The sequence below is a fragment of the Podarcis melisellensis genome, assembly GCF_964234715.1.
Source record: "Podarcis melisellensis genome assembly, chromosome: 5".
Lineage (NCBI taxonomy): Eukaryota > Metazoa > Chordata > Lepidosauria > Squamata > Lacertidae > Podarcis > Podarcis melisellensis.
In genome coordinates this window covers 45,279,348-45,293,746 of record NC_138537.1, presented here as the reverse complement: position 1 = coordinate 45,293,746, position 14,399 = coordinate 45,279,348, and the positions used below count along the sequence as shown (strand labels likewise).

The following is a 14,399-nucleotide window of genomic DNA, read 5'->3' as shown; positions in this document are numbered from 1 at the left end:
ACCGAAACATAGCCATCCTTTGAAATTTTCAATTTTGTGATGCAGTTCTTCAACCACCTAATGTTCACAAAATGCATATATTTTAAAAAAGGTTTGCATAACAATCAAAAATACCTAACATAAAACATGTTATATGAGGATAAATTGCTTGCAAAAATGTTTATGTTAGTCAAAACGGCAAATTTGTTTATTAGGAGAAATCTGCACTAAACTGCTGAAGAATTATGAGGATTTTTTAAAAGAAAATTCTCAAACTGCTGCAGAAATGTTGAGAACAAAATTTTGAATAGAAAAATGAAAAACAGAAAGAACTGAAATTTACAGATCTTTCTGCTTTCATTTCAGTAATTGCTCTCAATATGGACCTTTACAGCTGTCTGCAAAGACTTGCTCCCTTCTTGTCTCTCATTATCTGGCCAGTGTTCTGTTGAAAAGCTGATGATGGGACTGATTTTGGCTGATGCTTATAGCTTGAGACCCTCGTGTAGAGGAAACACACACACAAATACTATTATGTATTAGCATTCTTTTTGCCTTGGTTGGTTGGGTTTGCCACTGTTTAGTGCTATTTGTTGTGCTGTAGCTTCGAAAAACACATTGAATTGGAATACAACAATTTTCACATGATAGCATCCACATTTGTGTGAAGTGATCACCAAACTTATCCACCAACTGGAATCTATCCCTTTCTAGAGAAGAGTACACTCCTTTCTTTCTCAAACTAGCATACCTGCTGTAGCTGGAATTGCCTACCAGGACCTTTTCATTTAAGTACCTTCTGTTTTCTCTACTCAATGAAACAGAGAATGCTCACAGAGTGCATTCCAAAAGTAAAGGGTGTTTTGGTGGGAAGTACAAAGAGAATAGGACAATGGGAGAAATCATTTGTTTCAAAGCTATCACACACTTGACGGTTGTGTACCATGCCAATGGCTATCAAAATTTGTTGAAATTTTAACTCAGGCTTTCAGGCAGTTATATTATTTGTAAGTTTCTGCTCCGTTTCAAGAGGAGCTTCATCCACTAAGGATGCTTTATCTACTAAGGTGATCTAACTTTCCCCGTCTTTCCCCATAAGGTCCTATTGGCCCAGCTGGACTTCCTGGATCTCAAGGTAATACATTCAGTGCACCTTTGTTTTCCTGTCCCTGTCACCGCCCCTTATGATGTGTTTTTCCCTGTGCTCCACTTTAGCTCATCTTCTTTCAGCCTCTTTTGAAAGTTTCAGGGAGGTCACCTCCCTGAAACTCTGCAAAGCACCTCCTCCCTGAAACTCTGCTTTTCTCCATAGCCTTTCTGCACCAGCCTAGCCTTGTTCCCCCCCCTACACACATTGCTACTTCCTCCCATCCTTATTACTTGTCTATCAAGCTGTGTTTCCTTCTTTCACACTGTAAACACTTTGGGCAGGGATGTACTTGCTTTTGTTCGACAACCAGCTTCCATAAGCTTTCCTGCTAATTTCTGTCTTGCTGACATCTGGGGTGGTGTGCTTGGTGGAGATGTGGGGGAGAGCCTTCTCCAGGGCCATGTCTGAGCTTTGAAACACCCTGCCCAGAGAGGTCTGCTTCACCCACTTGCTGATGGTTTTTCACTACAGTGGTGCCCCGCAAGACGAATGCCTCGCTAAACGAAAAACCCGCAAGACGAAAGGGTTTTCCGATTTTTTAGCGGCTTCGCAAGACGAATTTCCCTATGGGCTTGCTTCGCAAGACGAAAGCCCATAGGGAAATCTCTGGGACAGCGGGGAACCCTCCTCCCACCGCAAGCCCCGGGAAGAGAGGAGAAGCTGCACGCCTTCCCCTCTGTTCCCGGACCTGTCCTGAAGGCTTGCGGTGGGAGGTCCGGGAACAGAGGAGAAGGCGCACAGCTTCTCCTCTCTTCCCGGGGCTTGCGGTGGGAGGAGGGTTTTTCCTCCCCACCGCGAACATTCAGAAGGCTGTTCTGAAGGCTGGCGGTGGGAAGAAAAGCCCTTCTCCCGCCTCCAGCCTTCAGAAGAGTTCCCCGCAGGGCTCCCCAAGCTGTTAATGTCTGCCGCGCGCAAGGGGCGCTCTGCTTAAGAGCGCCCCTCGTGCGGGGCAGCAGGCTGCTATCCGCAGCTTGGAGAGCCCTGTGGGGAAGTCCGGCAGGGCTCCCCAAGCTGCAGATGTCTGCCCCGCCCGAGGGGCGCTCTGCTTAAGAGCGCTCCTCGTGCGGGGCAGCAGGCTGCTATCCGCAGCTTGGAGAGCCCCGTGGGGAAGTCCGGCAGGGCTCCCCAAGCTGTGAATGTCTGCCGCGCGCGAGGGGCGCTCTGCTTAAGAGCGCCCCTCGTGCGGGGCAGCAGGCTGCTATCCGCAGCTTGGAGAGCCCCGCGGGGAAGTCCTGAAGGGCTCCCCAAGCTGCGAATGTCTGCCCCGCGCGAGGGGTGCTCTGCTTAAGAGCGCCCCTTGTGCGGGGCAGCAGGCTGCTATCCGCAGCTTGGAGAGCCCCGCGGGGAAGTCTTGAAGGGCTCCCCAAGCTGCGAATGTCTGCCCCGCGCGAGGGGTGCTCTGCTTAAGAGCGCCCCTCGTGCGGGGCAGCAGGCTGCTATCCGCAGCTTGGAGAGCCCCGTGGGGAAGTCCTGAAGGGCTCCCCAAGCTGCGAATGTCTGCCGCGCGCGAGGGGTGCTCTGCTTAAGAGCGCCCCTCGTGCGGGGCAGCAGGCTGCTATCCGCAGCTTGGAGAGCCCCGCGGGGAAGTCCGGCAGGGCTCCCCAAGCTGTGAATGTCTGCTGCGCGCGAGGGGCGCTCTGCTTAAGAGCGCCCCTCGTGCGGGGCAGCAGGCTGCTATCCGCAGCTTGGAGAGCCCCGCGGGGAAGTCCTGAAGGGCTCCCCAAGCTGCGAATGTCTGCCGCGCGCGAGGGGTGCTCTGCTTAAGAGCGCCCCTCGTGCAGGGCAGCAGGCTGCTATCCGCAGCTTGGAGAGCCCCGCGGGGAAGTCCTGAAGGGCTCCCCAAGCTGCGAATGTCTGCCCCGCGCGAGGGGTGCTCTGCTTCAGAGCTCCCTCGCACCGGGCAGCAGGCTGCTATCCGCAGCCTAGGCAGCCCTGCAGGAACTCTTCTGAAGGCTGGCGGCGGGAGAAGGGCTTTTCTTCCCACCGCCAGCCTTCAGAAGGCTGTTCTGAAGCCTGGCGGTGGGGAGAAAAGTCCTCCCCCCCCCCAACCAGCCTTCAGAAGAGGTCGGGGGACAGACTGTCCCCGGACCTGGTCTGAAGGTGGTCTCCCTAGGAACGCATTAATTGATTTTCAATGCATTCCTATGGGAAACCGTGCTTCGCAAGACGAAAAACTCGCAAGATGAAAAAACTTGCGGAACGAATTAATTTCGTCTTGCGAGGCACCACTGTATTTTGTGAAGATCCTTATTTTCTGACAGGCGCTTGGCCTGCTGAGCCTATGATTGTTTTATTGACTCTCTGGAAAAAGAGATGGTTGGGTTTTGTTGTTACCTTTTTTTGCACCTCCATTCTTTTCTGTTTGCTAGGCTTTACGGTTTTAATATTTGCTGTAAGTTTCAGAGAAAGGGGTGGATGAATGAAAATAAATGCAGTGTAGATGGCAAATGATACATTTCCAGACACAGCGTATCAATGACCTACAAGCCATGTACAGTGGTATCTCAGGTTACATATGCTTAAGGTTACATACGCTTCAGGTTACAGATTCCACTAACCCAGAAATAGTACCTCGGGTTAAGAACTTTGCTTCAGGATGAGAACAGAAATCGTGCTCCGGCAGCGGGAGGCCCCATTAGCTAAAGTGGTGCTTCAGGTTAAGAACAGTTTCAGGTTAAGTACGGACCTCCGGAACGAATTAAGTACTTAACCCGAGGTACCACTGTAGAGGATCCTTTCCACTGCATATAGTAGACTGGAAGATTAGCAACATTAGCTCAAGTAGTACAATCCAAAAACAAGTCTTGTGCAATCTCTTACTTTCTTTTTCCCCCTCTTTTTTTTTTTTTTTGGTACTACCTCCAAAATTTTTGGTTTAGTTTGTGTGGTGAGGAAAATTGATTATCTAAGGACTTTGTCATGTAATACAAATTACGGATCTCCTACATGCAAGGCAGTAAAGCCAAGGTGATGATAACACTATTGGTATATGTTGGTGTGTATACATGACCAATATATGTGGGTGGGTGTTATGCTGTTTCCTACAAGGAATCATTTTCCATGCAGGAGACCTATAGCACATCAAGCAGCCATAATGCTTTTGGCAGACCTGTTCATTTAAGTAAGCGTTGGAGAACCTTCAGCCCTCCAGACATTGTTGGATCTCCAACTTCCATCATCCCCAAAAAGCATGACCAGGGAGGATGGGATTTGTAGTCCAATCGCATCTGGAGGACCACGAGTTTCCCACACCAATTGAAACTTCATTGCAGTCTTTCCACATTTGTCCACATTAAGGAATCCCCAGGTTTTTCTGGCCTTATCTCTCTCTGCAGTATCATCATTGCCATGCAAGACACATAAACTGAGGACCAGTTCAGGTCCTATCTAGATTAGGTTTAAGCTAAAAAACATAATACCTACATGCATATTAGGTGAAAACCAGAACCTGACAACTTGAGTTTCAGCCAGTGTGCTTATTTGTGCTTAATTAAATAGTCTGTCATTTCTTATGTTCTGATGCAGGTCCTCGTGGTGAGAAAGGTGACCCAGGTGAAGCCACCATTGTGGAAACCGTCCGTTCGGGAGTTGGTGCTTCAGCTGCTCAAGGTAGAGAAAATTGTCTCTTCTGCGCTTCTGTTTGTGAAGACAACTCTTAAAATACTGGCACTTTCTAAGAGACTGTTTATGCCTTCAAATGTTCTTGTGGTTTGTTGCTGCTCTCCCAAACAAGCCATAAGTCCAGGTTTGTATGACATGACAAGCCAGACCATGGCTTCTTTTCTGGCAGGGTGGCAGCAGCCTGAATGGAGAGGAGTGAAGTACCCACAATTTTAGCAGTATAACCAAGGACTAACCCACACTTCCTCTTGTCTTACTGCTTTTTCCCAGGAAAAACTGCTCTTTAGCACTCAGTCAGAGCAAACAGCAATTGAGGTTTCCCTCGGATTGCCATTTGTTCCAATATATTGCCAAAGAGTGGGTTTTCTTTTGGAAAGAAGCAGGCCAAGGGAGAAACCATTAAGACCCACTCAAGCAGAAAGCCCCTTAGACCTGTGCAATCTAGGCATAGCCTAGATGAGATAAATTTGGATGAGCCCCTAGTTTATTTTAACTGTAATTTAATGTGACACATGTACCAGACCATTATCTTTACTTTGGAACAATAAACTTTTATCTCCAATTCAAAACCAAGTCAAACTAAGCCCAAACCTACTTATTGCTATAAAATAAGAGGGTGAGTGGTCATTTAGAGTCGCTGGTTGTTTTAGAGACAGGGGGGTCCTGAGTTAATTGAAATATCATTTTACTATATAGACCAAGTCAGATACTTAGCCCATCTAGTTTTCATTTATTGTATTGGGGGTTTTTTTTGTTCTGCTTGCAATTTACCCTGCCAAAATTTTCACTTTCCTCTCAGCTTTCCTCATTCTCAACTTTATTCCTTAAAAGACAAAGTAAAAAAGACAGTTATTTTACACTTAATCTTTGTCGCATGCCTCACACTTCAAGCAGGATAGAATGTTTCTTTGGGCATTGTCACAAGATATTACTTTTTAGTGTTGGTCGTGTCACTTGTGAATGTTGGTGTGGATTTCAGTATGGAAGTGAACAACTTTCAAGACAGTTGGTTGAATCTAAGTCATGCTCAGAGTAGACACTTTGAAATCAAGGGACTTGGGTTACTTCTTCTTCTTCTTCTTCCTCCTCCTCCTCCTCTTCTTCTTCTTCTTCTTTCTTCTTCTTCTAAATGTATATACCATATACCACCTTTCATTTTGGGAAGAAAGACCAATGCAGCTCAAGCAGGTCTACTCTGAATGCACCTTAGTTGGACAGAACCCAAAGTGTACGTTCTAGTCAATGGAGCCTCTTTCATTTTGATTTATAGACACATGAGATGATTTAGCTATCCTTTCAAATACAACTGCTGTCTGGTTTCCTTTAATATTTTAACCCGTGAGATCATTTATTATTATTATTAAAAGCAGCCTGTTTCTGTTTCTAAAATATGCTGCGGTAGCAGCAGTTGTTTAATACTTCTGTTTCCCTTTTTCGTCTAGTGGTACCAGAGATGCAAGGACCGCCAGGACCCCCTGGACCGCCAGGACCTCCAGGTATAGACTGTCTATTCTGTACTAGCATATAAGTGAAAAAATGGTGGTGAGGAAGCTAAGTAGAAAAAAATAAGCATGTTGTAAGTCTTCCTATACTAAAAAGGGAATTTCACACACAACCACTTTGCAGTTTATATGTACTTTTTTATATAAATATTCCCAATGGCTTCTAATCTGTCCTCTTGATAGTTTTGGCAGAAAACCAGCAGTTTTTTGATCAGCGTGATATAAAGTGAACTGAAGCATTTCCCCACTAGCTCCTAGGAATGTGTGGCTTCTCTAAAGAGGGGCAAATTTGTAACACTCATGGGAAGAATCCTCCAGGAACTTCTCCCAGGGAATGACTTCTTGTAGGCAGCTAGCCTACAAGCTAGGAGCTAGCATTTCATAGACACAAAGAGAGAAAGACAACATACACACTCTACAGAGTGCCCTGAAATCATGTTTATTTTAGCAGGTGGCAAGAAAAACAAGAACTGAGCTGCTGCCATTAAAAAAAAAAGTCAACATTGCAATACCTCGTATCCTGTTAGAATAAAACCTTTGTAAGAAATTAGCAGCTACTTAAATAGGTCACGTTTTGTGTAGTTAAACTGCTGTACAAGATGGACTTTGCAAGATATAACTTCTGAGTTGACTATGAACAAAAGTGTGCCTTAATGAATATAAAGATTTAAAAACCTGGAAAGTTTGATAAACAGTCCTTTAATATTAGGTCAGACAGAAAAAAACTGACCTCATCAGGCAACATCTTTGTTATGAGGTAGCAGCAGGAAATGCCTACACAATGTGCTACATCCTAGCCTGTGGACAGCCTTATATCTCTGTCAAAGTCTATTGCTTCATGCACATGCCTAGCCAGCCATGGGCTGGTAGGTGGTACACTCTATTTGAGTCCCTTATCCATGGCTGCCACATGTCCAATGACTGTGTGAATAGGCCCTAAAGCTGTCTCTATTTTTGGAAGTCGGTAGGTATGGAGGGAACAGAGAGGCAGGATAGAACTCCAAGCATTATGAAAAGAAATGGGAGTCCAGTGTAATACTTTCCCCTCTTTTCCCCCCAGGCGCTTTTGTTCAAGGCCCACCAGGACCTCGTGGCATACCAGGTAAAAAGGGCTTTTGTTTGATTTAAGAACTTCCCTTTGAGGGATTTTCAAAAGCTGCTCTATTGTTTTGGTGAAACGCAGTTTTAATGCACAGGTTTAATCCCCAAAGCGTTTCTGAAGAATTTGTTCAGTGAAAGCACAAGCTGATCTGCCTGTGTGATTTCCAGACTTCCCCCTCTCTTCCTTCAGTAATAATTGACAAGTCTCAGACCATGTGTGTGATTACTTGTGACTTGGAAACTAAAATGTGACTTCAGTAGGTGATAGCCTTGGTATATGCTACTTCAGGATAAAGCACTGTACTTTAGCCTTACCCAGTTGGTTTTAGGTCCCACCCACCTGTCCCTCAGAGGGCTGGCAAGATAAGAATCTGGCCCTTGGGATAACAAAAGTTCCTTACTCTTGCTCTAGATGATGTTGAGCTCCAGCGCCAACTAAGCCCTAATCACCATAGCCACTGGTTAGAGGTGATAGGAGTGGAAGCCTTACTCTACAGACTGGTGCAGTTGTATAGGAGACTGAATTTGCTAAGAGGGTTATGAATGTAGGTAGAATGAAAGCAGAAAACCAGAAGAGAACAGGTCTCTAAAGCTCAACTTTTCCTTTGCTGCAACCTGACCCAATGAATGGTCCGGAAGCAGCTAATGTTGTAAAGTTGCTGGAGCAAAGTGGGTGCAGACCTGAACATTAAAAATAAAATAAAAAATCTGACATATTCACCAGCAGTGGTGCTGGTCTTAGTCCATTCTGCTGGTCAGATGGCAAGAGACCTTGAGTGTTCCCCATCACTAAGCACCAGAGATCTAATGGGCCTTTCTTAATTGCCAGCTCACTCACCCCTCAATAATTGAATAACTCTTTTTAAAATTTTCCTTATGGGAACCAGGAGCTATTGATGCACTGTAATAACCTGGTTGTGTGGTTTCCAATCTTTCTCACAGGTGAACCAGGTCAGCCAGGTCTACCAGGAGCCTCTGTGTCAGGTGAGTCTAAATGCACTCTCTTTCTTATCAGCCCCTTCCTCTCCTGCCTCTGAGTCTGACCTGCCCTCTTCCACAGCCTCTTTCTGATCACTAAACCCTGTTTCCCCTTCAGCTTCTGACACCACCTCCCCCTAGTCTGTTCCTTCTTCTCCCTCTGACCACTCATTGTCATCCCACCACCTGGCTCTGAACCTTCTTCCCTGGGGGTTTCCCAGCTGCTCCCCCCCCCCCACTTCTCTGCACCCAACCAGTCCATGACAATCAGCCTTCACCAACCTGGTGCTTTCCATACATTTTGGATTACAATTCCATCAGCCCCAGCCAGCAGGGCCACAATGATCAGGGATGGTAGGTAGGCCGGAACATCTGGAGGGGACCATGTAATGAAGGAGGCTCTAAACAGTACAATGTCACATGTGAAGCCTCTGTTCTCTCCACCACCCCCTCTCCAGATTTCTCATCGCCATCTCCCTGATTCCTCTTTGCAGGTGCTGGAGTTGCCATCCAAGGACCACCTGGATTACCAGGACCACCCGGGCCCAAAGGAGAGAAAGGTTTGTGAAGAGCACTGAGCACCCTTTTGCATCTTGAACTTTGTGTGTGAGGCAAAATCTTTGCCTTTTGACATACTGTGATGAGCCTTGCTCCTAGCTGTAAAAGTGCCCAGCTATGATGTAATATAAATCATTGTGGGTGACCCTCTTGAGAAAGCTCTTCTGCTGATTTTCTTACCTCTTCCCACAGGGCAAAATAGATTATTATAGTTCTCCTAAGCCAGGAGTGGGGAACCTCAGGCTTAGAGGCCATGTGTGACCCTGTAGGCTTTTCTGTGTGGCCCCCAGGACTCTTTCCAGGCCACCCGCCACTCCCCATGCCATGCCCTTTACCAGCCCTACTTCATCCCCTTGAGTGGTTGGAATGTGTCCTTGAACTCAGACAATGCCTTTTGGTTTCCTGTATTGAGGACAAATGGATGGGTGGAAGGGTGTAAAAACTAGCCTACTGTACAAAGGTAGTATTTGTGGTCACTGCTTTGCCCACTTTTGCCTCTGATCCCACCCACCACTGGCACGTGGCCCCCAGAAAATTGTCCTGATGGGAATGTGGCCCCATGCAGTCCACAGGCTTGCTGAATGGAGTCAATGAACACATGTTTTTCTTTGTTTTCCTGTTAGGTGATGCAGGTGTACCAGGAGCCCCAGGCATCCCTGGAGGAGGTAAGAGGACAGAATACGTAATGTACACTTTTGTATATAGTATAAACCATCATAGCCATCCCTAGTGTTAAAGCTTTCTGAAATGTATTGTGTCTTCTTCCTGGGCAAATAAAATAAGGCAATTCAGCTCACAGAGCAGGGCTGAAAATCCCACTCATGCCACAGAGGTGCTGAGGGACTTTGTCTCTGAGGAATCCTGGTCTGGGGCCATGACAGGTTAAGGAGGCCTGTCATTCTCCTGTCATGTGGCAAATGCAGGCTTGTGAAACACACACAGTTGCTTTGTAATGTACTGTTTCATCCTGTGTGTCAGTATAATGCACTTAAGTGCAGTGGTCTTTTAGGCTGTGCCTTGCTTAGTCATAAAAACAAATCAACTTTTGTACTTCTGCAGCTGGATCAAGAGCATCTCAGGGTCTTCCAGGTCCCCCAGGTCCTCCTGGACCTCCAGGCCTAGGAATCAGTGGAATCAGTTCGGCCCGAGACATTCAGCTGATGATCGCTGACTACCTGCAAAGTAAGTCACACACCTTTTGTTGGAGTCATACTATCATGTCACTATCTGACAGCACTCAGTTCAGACACGTTTGGGGAAAGTCTGGAGCTTGTTTGCCTTCCAATCATCTAATATCTGATTTATTGTGGACATTTCAGATTGCAGGTAGAAGGGGGCTGGAATGCCTCCTGCCTCCTGCCATTCAAAACTTAAGTTTCAATATACCCCAATGAAATTTTCCAGTTAAACCTTCAGCAGAATACATATATGTACTTTTCATTTCAATGTCAATTAAGCCATTGTACTTAACAGGCAGGGGTTCATGGAAGTTGTCCAACAACTGGAGAGGCAAGGGTTTCCTACCTCTGGTCCAGGTATATGGTTCCTCCCTAGGGACCAAGAGAACCTTAGCACTAAACAAATAATACAGACCAATATATTAAAAAGCTTGGACTCTGGATCCCAAAGTACCCTACTTAAACCTTTGTATGAGAGCAGATAACAAATTATTCTATGGTAGGAGCAGCCAAGGGGTGATGTAGAATAATCAAGAGTGTGTGTGATTTCGTAGGGTTATGCTGGTGGAGCTGCAGGAGAACCACAAAAACCATGTAATCACCACATCCATCCACTCCAATAATGATTGCACTCTGCCCTTCTGCTTCACTAGGTGACAGTGCATCCTATCTGGTTGGACCTCCTGGTCCTCCAGGACCACCAGGAATGATTACCGCCATTGGTGAGGAATCCTTGGACTACACTGAATTGGCCCGCCGTGTCGTGAGCTATATGTCTGGTAAGCACCATGCTTTCATGGCTCGTCAATTTTGTTCCATCTCTGGACAAACCAGAAAAGCAGGACTAATTTTCTTTTATTTTCTTAGGAGTGGATGTTCGCCAGTATTTCATTGGACCCCAAGGTCCCCCAGGACCCCCTGGCCCCCCTGGACTGGGAGGAGACAGCTTATCTGTGTCCCTGGACTATGATGAATTGACAAGACGGGTTGTCAGCTATATAACAAGTAATGTCATATGCATATCTATTATGTTGCACTAAGTGATTTCCCCAACAGCACTGTGAGATGCAAATTGGCTTTTTGGTACTACCTGTTGGCTGCAGGCCCCTTCGTAAATTTTGCAACCACATGTTGTGTGTGTATGGTTACGCACTCCTTGGTATAGAAATCCCTTAGGATGCCACACACAGGTGGGGCCTATAGTTATAGGGTGCTTATTCTTTAGCCATTTGCCACCACCCAATATCTTCATGTGTACTCACTTTTTGCTACAAGGGCTATCAGGGCATGTCCCACTATGTTTGGATGATATGCTGTAGTGGTCAGTAAGAATATACTATTGTTGATTTCCATTTACACTGAATAATCCACTTTTTGGTGGCTGTTAGTTCACAGAATTCTCAGAGTAAACTGAAGAGTTGATCCAGAGAACATTTTCAGGAATTTAGGATGTGAAGCACTGTAATATTATTTCCCCCCTAACATTTCTCTACAAAACACTACATACTATAGGAGTGCTTTGAAAATAAATCTTACAGTGATGCTTTCAATAATCCAGTATTTAGCACATTTACTGCTTCAACACACTAAGAGCCACACCATAGTGGGTTAAGGGTACTATGTTGTTGGTAAACTGCAGTTCCCAGGATTCATTGAGGCAAGTTATGTGATTTAAATGTACGGTGTGGATGTGAGCATCTTGCCAGAATCACAATCATGAATTGCAGTAGTGACTGGAACTCTAGTAAGCCCTGCAATCCTATCAAGCCATCTTGGGAAATATTATGGACTCACAACTATTGGATTTTAGGCTTCCCTACAATGACCAATGGTTCATAGACACCCAACTTGGATTTACCCCTCTGTGCTCATCTCTGGGTTTTAAAAAGAGTTGAAATGCAGTGGAGACATCTAGGTATCCATTTAGTTCAGTGAAGCAAAGGTGTGGCTCCACCTCATTCCCAGGAGGTAGATTACTATAGTAAGCTGAGTGGTTGAATTCCTACTTCAGCTGAAATTGCGTAATGGAGGAAGTAGCTCAGTAGCAGAGCACATGCTATACATGCCAAAGGTCTGAGGTTCAGTCCCCAGCATCTCCAGATAGATCTGGGAATTTCCCTTGCCTGGAACCCGGGAGAGCTGCTGTCCATCTTTGTAGATAATACGCTTGTGGAAAACTCTCCCCAAGGAGGCCCATCTGGTGCCTTCATTGCGTATCTTTAGGCACCAGGCAAAAATGTTTCTCTATAACCAGGCCTTTGGCTGATTGAACATTCTATTGCTTTAAAAGGTGTTCGTGGGTTAAAGGTGTGTGTGTTTTATTATGTGTTTTGTGTTCTCATTTTGTATTTTTATGTTGCGAAGTGTCCTGTGATGTTCTGACGAAGGGTGGTATACAAATTTAATCAATAATAATACTGAGCTATATGGACCAATGGTCTGACTCTGTATAAGGCAGCTTCTTAGGTTCCTACGGGCACATTCTAGAAATGAGCTGTAAGATCACTGCCAAAAGTAGTATGTGCTTTATCATTTCTTTTGCAAAGAGACTACAAGTGCGAGGTTCATAGTCCTAATTATTCCTCAAGACATAGCTGTTTCTGCCATTCTTAATCCTCACTCCGTTATACAAGCTAACAGAGTAGGACAGAAAAGTCCTTGTGCCTTTTGTTTAGCTATTCTGTCCTGGCAATGTGGGTAAGGACAGAGGGGATTTGCTTGCATAGCGGGGGGAACGGGTGTGTGTGTGTAAATCAGGCCTCAGATACTTACTCACATTCTTCCTTCTTTCAGACTCAGAATTTGATCGCTTTGTAGGGCCACCTGGGCCACCAGGCCCACCAGGCAGTGCACTTTCCTCCATCACTGCAGAGGACATCTCCGCCTACTTACAAAGTAAATATGATTTGCCATACTCTGCGCTTGGGTACCTTTTAGGAGTCTGGGATTTCTTGTGGTGGGTGGGGAGTTGCTGGGCTTTCTAGGACAGAGTAAAGAATTTGATCCACGTTCAATATGCAGCAATTCAGTGAATCCCAATATCGTAATATCTGGGTGTGTTAGTCATCACCAGCAAAGGATGCTAGTGACAAAATGGTATGATTGGTCAACCAGCTGATCTAAAATTCTGCTGGTAGCTCCCTAAAATGAAAGCTATGTGATACTTTGATCTTCCTTGTTAACAGGGTAAAAGGGTGTCATCACCCCACCCTGCTGCCAAAAAATTAATGATACTGAATCAAAATTTACAAAGGTATAAAATAGCATGCCATCTGGACATGCCAATGAAATTGTTTTTAAATGTAATGGTGGCTATTTGCATATGATTGTGCTGTTAGAATTGGGGGGGACGACGACACAGGGGAAAGAATTCAAGCAAAGGGTCTGCTTGCAATTTCTTTAAAAGCACATTATTAACCCAGTTTCTTCTTCTTCCAAGGTTTGGGGTACTTCACACTTTCTGGACCACCCGGACCACCAGGTCCACCAGGCCCTCCAGGACCACCTGGCTTGTCAGGAAGTGGCCTTGTTTCCTATGGTGATGATCTTTGGACTGACCAGTTCAGAAGTGACTTGATTAAGTACCTTACTAGTAAGTCACATACGCAAAACCACTTCCACAATTTTGATTGCTATAACCAGCTGTTGCTCTTCTTGAAATCTCAAGTCTGGGCCTCATCCTGGCACTATGCCTAGGGCTGATCTCATAGCTCTTTTGTAGCAGCTGAGAAATGCTTACTACAGCTGCTATCCTGGACTGAAAAGTCCCTCAAGAAATCAAAAGTATTGAATATGGTTTTGTCTTAAGGTGGATCCTAAGATTTATTTCTGTTTGGTCATCTTTGACATGTCTCAATTATGGAAGGGACTTGTTATTTAATTTGTGCTTGCTTTACTGGAACTAGAAGGTCTAAAAAACAGCACCTTAGCTGGTAGGGCATAACCTCTGACCATCAACTCAGTCTCAAGTAGCATCCTCTTGCTTTAATGAAAAGCTTTCCAGAAATAGTTTCTCTTTGGGGCACTATGCTGCTCCAAGTTTACTAAAACTTGCATCCTGCTTCAGTAAACTTAAAGAGGCTTACATCAATATCATTAACATACTATCAGGTTCTTGCCTGTGGGTGGAATTGAGAGTGGATAAGCATTCCTGTTAGGAATAATGGGTGGAATTGGAAAGGCACTAGATCCTTCAGATCCCAGTGCTCCCTCTGCATGCCCCCAAACCGTCCCAACACATTTTGGTTTTGGGATGTCAAGAGTTCCAAAAGTGATAGGGCTGGGTTTGTGGAAGTTGTGGGGATGGGAGGAGGATTCAACATCAGAAGATCT

The 14,399-nt window shown here is 45.4% G+C and overlaps 1 protein-coding gene across 2 annotated transcripts in view; it reads left to right on the top strand.

Moving 5' to 3' along the window:
* Positions 1–14,399, top strand: part of COL17A1 (collagen type XVII alpha 1 chain) — a 60,365-nt gene that overhangs the window by 37,634 nt on the left and 8,332 nt on the right. For both annotated transcript variants that reach the window (XM_081911984.1, XM_081911983.1), the window contains 12 exons: positions 1,079–1,114; positions 4,655–4,738; positions 6,193–6,246; positions 7,313–7,354; positions 8,296–8,337; positions 8,826–8,891; positions 9,513–9,554; positions 9,949–10,071; positions 10,721–10,846; positions 10,935–11,072; positions 12,861–12,962; positions 13,507–13,659. In XM_081911984.1, coding sequence (XP_081768110.1) covers positions 1,079–1,114; positions 4,655–4,738; positions 6,193–6,246; positions 7,313–7,354; positions 8,296–8,337; positions 8,826–8,891; positions 9,513–9,554; positions 9,949–10,071; positions 10,721–10,846; positions 10,935–11,072; positions 12,861–12,962; positions 13,507–13,659 — 1,008 coding nt within the window. The remainder of the gene's footprint in view (positions 1–1,078; positions 1,115–4,654; positions 4,739–6,192; positions 6,247–7,312; positions 7,355–8,295; positions 8,338–8,825; positions 8,892–9,512; positions 9,555–9,948; positions 10,072–10,720; positions 10,847–10,934; positions 11,073–12,860; positions 12,963–13,506; positions 13,660–14,399) is intronic.